At 54.0% G+C, this 6235-nt stretch overlaps 1 protein-coding gene across 1 annotated transcript in view; it reads right to left on the bottom strand.

The window, feature by feature from the left end:
- PLLP (plasmolipin) overlaps nt 1–4374 on the bottom strand; it is a 28501-nt gene extending 24127 nt beyond the window's left edge. Inside the window, exon 1 of the mRNA XM_017878844.1 lies at nt 4079–4374. Within this exon, the coding sequence (XP_017734333.1) occupies nt 4079–4213 (135 nt within the window). The 5' untranslated portion in view covers nt 4214–4374. The remainder of the gene's footprint in view (nt 1–4078) is intronic.
- Between the last annotated feature and the right edge of the window lie 1861 nt (nt 4375–6235).

The raw sequence follows: 6235 nt of genomic DNA on the forward strand, positions 1-6235 counted from the left end.
GAATCCATTGGTCAGAAAAAATAAAATAAAAAAAACAAAGACCTGCCTCCTTTTTTAGAGGCTACCTGCATAGATTCTTCGTTTCCCTTTTGCCTAGGCTGCTAGGAAGTTCAACAAAGAATCAACAGCCTCAAACTTGCTGCAAGTCAATTCTCCCCCCCCCCCTCCCAGCTTTTTTTTTTTTTTTTTTTTTTTGAGACGGAGTCTCGCTCTGTCGCCCAAGCTGGAGTGCAGTGGCCGGATCTCAGCTCACTGCAATCTCCGCCTCCCGGGTTCACGCCATTCTCCTGCCTCAGCCTCCCGAGTAGCTGGGACTACAGGCGCCCGCCACCTCGCCCGGCTAGTTTTTTGTACTTTTAGTAGAGACGGGGTTTCACTGTGTTAGCCAGGATGGTCTCGGTCTCCTGACCTTGTGATCCGCCCGCCTCGGCCTCCCAAAGTGCTGGGATTACAGGCTTGAGCCACCGCGCCCGGCCAACACTGCCAGCTTTTAAAGACACATTGCTTTAACTCTTCTGTCTTATGTGATTTAATATCATATTCCATTTGGTGTTCTTTCTGAATTTACAAGGAATAAGGATAGTGATAAATCAATGAACACCACCAGACATCTGTAAAGAATACTGAGGTTGGTTCTTCAGGACACATTCTGATACTGAATGAAAAGTATATCTCCTTCTCCAGGAGCTGGGGGCTTTTCTACCCACCTCTCCTTCCTCCCAGCACACCAGGAACATTCATCAAATCCTGGGAAACAGAGGGGTCTGATGGGGAATTAGCTTCCATCTTCTCATTTATTTCCTGCTCCATGCAGCCTTCTTCGATCCCTCCGAGAGAAGCACATCCTCTGGGCACCTCTCTCACTGACCAAGAGCTCCTGGAAAGTGGGCACTGGGCCTGGGGTCCCCGCCACTCCCTCCATGACAAACCCTGGGAAGGTAGCAGCAAAGCCCCATGTGGTCATTAAGACCATGGGCCAGAAAAGTCAGAAAAATCACTCCTGTGGAGGAGGGCTGTGAGATCTTGGGCAAACAACTGACCTCTGAGCCTCAGTTTCCTTACCTGTAAAATGGGGCCGACTAAGAGGATCTAAAGCCCTTGGCAAAGGGCCTGAGCCTAGTGCTGGCCTGATAGATGGGAGCTACGATGGCTTCCCAGCAGATGGCGGTGACTGTTGGATGAACGCCCACATACCCCATTTCAGACCCAGTAGAACTATCTGTTGCCAGAGAAACAGCTCAGGATGCAGCTTCTCCAACAAGCAGATTTCTCTCTTTTTTTTTTTTTTTTTTTTGAGACGGAGTCTCACTCTGTCGCCCAGGCTGGAGTGCAGTGGCGTGATCTCAGCTCACTGCAAGCTCCGCCTCCCGGGTTCATGCCATTCTCCTGCCTCAGCCTCCCCAGTAGCTGGGACTACAGGTGCCTGCCACCACACCCGGCTAATTTTTTGTATTTTTAGTAGAGATGGGGTTTCACCACGTTAGCCAGGATGGTTTCGATCTCCTGCGTTGTGATCCGCCCACCTCGGCCTCCCAAAGTGCTGGGATTATAGGCGTGAGCCACCACACCTGGCCCCAACAAGCAGATTTCTAAGGCACTAAAATGTGCAGGTCATTTTCAGAACTCTGATGGGAGACCCTCATCCTCCCAAAGGCACTGCAGGTAGGGGGCAAAAGGAGCCCACTTCCCTCACACCCAGTCCCTGAGAGTCAAGAGACCCAAGTGCCAAGCTCTATTACAGGACTCCTGGTGAGTCCTTCTACCTAGACCTCAATGTCTACATTTATGTAATGGGACCCAGATGTTCAGGGCTGGATTGCTCAGCCCACAAGGGATGCACCCCCGCCCCCCAATCAGGAACACAAGCCTTCTCTAGAAGCTACCAAGACCCTTGCAGCCCACAGCAACATCCTTCTCTTACTCCAATGCCTTCCATTCCCCCTATTGTTAGTCTCTTTCTTTCTTTTCTTTTTTTTTTTGAGACAAAGTCTCATCCACCCAGGCTGGAGTGCAGTGGTGCGATCAAAGTCACTGTAGCCTCAAACTCTCAGGCACAAGGGGTCCTCCTACCTCAGCCTCCCAAGTAGCTGAGACCACAGGTGCACGCCACCATGCCTGGCTTTTTTTTTTTTTTTCCTTTTTTTGTAAAGACAGGGTCTCAATATGTTGTCCAGGCTGGTCTTGAACTTCTGGCCACAAGCAATCCTCCTGTCCGTCAGGGGCCAGCCTCAGGATCTCCTTTACCAGGTATGCTGAGGGATCCCTCACAGGGATCTTGCTGGTCATCATCCTGCACCCAGCAAGATTCCTCTTCTGTTCCAAAACCTCTTAAGGTCACTAACAGACCCTAGACCCTGTAGCTTGCAGAGATGACACAAGGCCCTTGGCTTCTGTCCACATCAGAAACAAGTGCTTCAACTCCAGCACCATCAACCTGTTGGCTACTCCCTGCAAATTAATTCAACTTTCTCATCACTACATCTTGGCTCACACTGTTCCCTGCCCTTGGAACATCCTTTCCCTGCCTCTGCCTCAGATTTCAGTGAAGTCTCTGCTCAAAAACCACCTCCTCCAAGAAGCCTTCCTGGTCGTGGAATTGCTCTCCTCCTCCTCTGCCCTTTTGCACCACTTCTCACACCCACCTGGCCCAGCAGCTGCTCATGGCTGTGCCCCTCACAACCATCTCAGAGCCGAGCACTCCAGCAGTGGCGGGGTCAGTGGCTCTCCCCATCTGCAGAATTAAATGATTCCAGGAACTAGACCTCTTTCCTCAGAAGATAGAATCTTCTCCCCCACCCCACAAAAGAAAAACAAACAAAAAACTCTGGGAGAAGAGTTAAAATGTAGATTTCTGGCTATACTTCCTGAGATTCAAATTCCAATTGCACATTTTTTCCGGGGGTGGAGTCCAATAATCTAAATTTTAAACAAACCCGCCAGGATGATTAAGAGGCTGCGGAGGGGGCCCACAGAGCCCTGAGAAATCCTGAAATGAGATAGCACTGACCCAGGTGGAGGTGGGCCCGCACCTGGAGAGGTCAGCGGAGGGAGACTGGACCTCAGCCCAGGGTCTGGCACCAAAGCGACCACTCTGCCCTCCAGCTCGGGCTTGGCAGCCCTGCTAGCACCCAGCAGTAGGAGACAGTGGGAAATCTCCACTCGCTGGATTGCAAAGGAAAATAGGTCCCGGCGCAATTCCAAATCCACCGAGTCCTCTGAAAATGTATCAGGGCCTCACCCACCCAGGGCACCCACCCAGCTTCCAGACCCTCACGAAAGGGTGGCAGAAGCAGCAGCTAACATCCGGGCCTGTGGCTGGGAGTGGAGGATGTTCCCATGGGTCCGCCTCAGTTGGGGTCTGTACAGGGCTCTGGGAGAGAGTAGGAGTCCTGCCCCTGGCTACCCACAAACCCCTCCCTCCAGCGCAGGGTGCGATAGCTAGGCCCCGTGGGGCTGGCCAAACCGGCTGAAACCTGGCGGGTCACCCAGAGAAAGCTAGAAGAGCCCGGCTCCTGCGCGGGCGCCCACAGTTTAGTACCTGAGTGTGCGTGTTGGGGAGTCGGATGTGCCCTCTAGATTAGATGAGGAATGTTCTGGGGTGCGGCCACGCGGAGCCGCTGGGAGCAGAAGGTGGTTAGAGTGGACTTTACCTCAGACTAGGTTCCGTGGAGGGCTGGGGGCACTGTTCGGGCAGAAAGAGGGGTGAAAAAGAGAAAGGAGGGAAGGGAGGGGTGGGAAGGGTTGGGGGTGGCCGCTGGTAACCACCTTGGAGGGGGCACGATGGGGCACGGGCAGTGGGCACTCTGTACACGGTGCACAGAGTAGGGACGGCCCTACTCTGTAGGGACACTCGCAGGGACGGCCACAGGGGAGTCTCGTGGTGAGAGGGTTGCAGGGCCATCTTGAGGGCGTCCGTGCGGGAAGCGTCCTAGGGGTACGCGCAGCGCTTCGGTGAGCGTGTGAGCCCGGGTGGGGAGCGCAAGGTTCGCTAAGAATGAACGCAGCGCCGGAGTCCCTCACCCATTCCGGCCGAACCGGGAGCCCCCGGCCAGCCCAGTGGGCCCGCGCGCGCTCTCACCAGCTGCAGCAGCATGAGCGCCCCAAGGCTGGAGCGCACGAAGCCCAGGTCCGGGCGCAGCGCCGACACCGAGACTCCCGCGCCCTGCGCAGGACTGCTGGTCCGCGTGCTCACTTTCGACGGGAACTCGGCCATGGCGGCTCCGCTTGCCTCCCGAGGTCGCTCCGGCCGCCGTCGCCGCCCCTCCAGCGGTGGGTGCCGGCTCCCGCGCCGCTCTTCCCCGAGGCTCCCGATGCCGGTGCTGCTCCCGGAGCTGCAGGAGGCGTCGGGGCCTGGAGCCTGGGGAGCCAGGTGCGGCCGAGATCCCGGCCCCGCCCCCGCCACCAGGGCCGCCCCCTTAACCCTTTGCTCGCCGCCGCCGCTCCAGCCGCGACAGGTTCGTGGGCAGCCGCGTCCACTCCCGGGACCAGTAAACAACCCCGGGTCCGTGAATCGGCTCCGCCAGCACCAGCCTAGACCGCTTCGCCGGCCTTCCCCGGGGCAAATCGCCCAAGCCGTGGTGGCTTCCGCGCCTAGGGATAAACTGGTGATGGCTTACGGGGGACACCGCTCTCCCAGGCGCTTCCTGCGCGCTGTGCACCTTCGGCCTAGGCCCTGCGCAGCGACTCTTGGAGAGTCCCGGGGGGCTGGATGCAGTGGCTCCTGACTCTGATCCAAGCACTTTGGGAAGCTAAGGTGAAAGGATAACTTCAGGCCAAGAGTTCGAGACCAGCCTGGGTAACACAGTAAGACCCCTGTCTGTATTTCTTTTTCTTTTTTTCCCTTTTGAGACAGAGTCTCTCTCTGTCGCCCAGGCTAGAGTGTAGTGGCGCAATCACGACTCACTGCAACCTCCACTTCCCAGGTTCAAGCGATTCTCCTGCCTTAGCCTCCGGAGTAGCTGGGACTACAGGCGCGCACCACCACGCTTGGCTAATTTTTTTTTTTTTTTTTTTTTTTTTTTGTATTTTTAGTAGAGACAGAGTTTCACCATATTGGCCAGGCTGGTCTGGAACTTCTGACCTCATGATCCGCCCACCTCGGCCTCCCAAAGTGCTGGGATTACAGGCGTGAGCCACCGCGCCCGGCCCCCTTTCTGTATTTTATAGAAGAGTATCCCAGGAGACCCAGCTCGGGGAAGGCGAGGGTCTGGGTAAGCAGTGGGTGCGCAGGAGAAGGGGGAGGTCCTTTTCTGCCTATTAATGCAGTTTTCACTTCTGAACATATTTTATATAACTCAGATGATCGCGGAGCCTCAGTTTTCTCGTCTGTAATATAGATATGAAGGAAACTTAACCTCACAGAGCGTTGTAGGGAGTAAATGAAATATTCTGTAGAGAGTTCCTGACCGCGTGAGGAAGGAGGGGCCACTCAAGGTGGGAGGTCATATCGAGGTTACAGTTTCATTGCCACACATGCACCCTAAAATCCTTACACGTACACACACACACACACACACACACCCCTTGAGGCTAGAGGTTTGCACAGATTGGTCATTCATGCATTCATCAACCAATGTTTGCTGAACACCCACTACATGCCAAGCCCTGTGAATACAGCAGGAAACGAACTAGACAAGGCCTTCTTGGCTCCCACATTTTTTTTCCCCAAATACCCACACTTCAAGGAGAGCCACTTAAAAAATTGTTTTTAATTGACATGTAATATTAGGTTGGTGCAAAAGTTATTATGGTTTTTTGCATTTAAAAGTAATAGCAAAAACCGCAATTACTTTTGCAGCAACCTATTATTGTACCTAAATGTGGGGTACCATGTGATGTTTTGGTACCTGTGTACATTGTGTAAAAAATCAAATCAAGGTACTTAGTATATCCATCACCTCATACATTTCTGGCTTCTTTGGGATGAGAACATTCAAAATCCCCACTTCTAGCTACTGTATTTTGAAATATACAATACTAGGGCCAGGTGCGGTGGCTCACGCCTATAATCCCAGCACTTTGGGAAGCCAAAGTGGGCAGATCACCAAAGGTCATGAGTTCGAGACCATCCTGGCCAACATGGCGAAACCCTGTCTCTACAAAATATAAAATTGGCCGGGCGCGGTGGCTCAAGCCTGTAATCCCAGCACTTTGGGAGGCCGAGACGGGCGGATCACGAGGTCAGGAGATCGAGACCATCCTGGCCAACATGGTGAAACCCTGTCTCTACTATATA

Source organism: Rhinopithecus bieti, unplaced genomic scaffold (assembly GCF_001698545.2).
Source record: "Rhinopithecus bieti isolate Rb0 unplaced genomic scaffold, ASM169854v2 scaffold_11161, whole genome shotgun sequence".
NCBI classification, from domain to species: domain Eukaryota; kingdom Metazoa; phylum Chordata; class Mammalia; order Primates; family Cercopithecidae; genus Rhinopithecus; species Rhinopithecus bieti.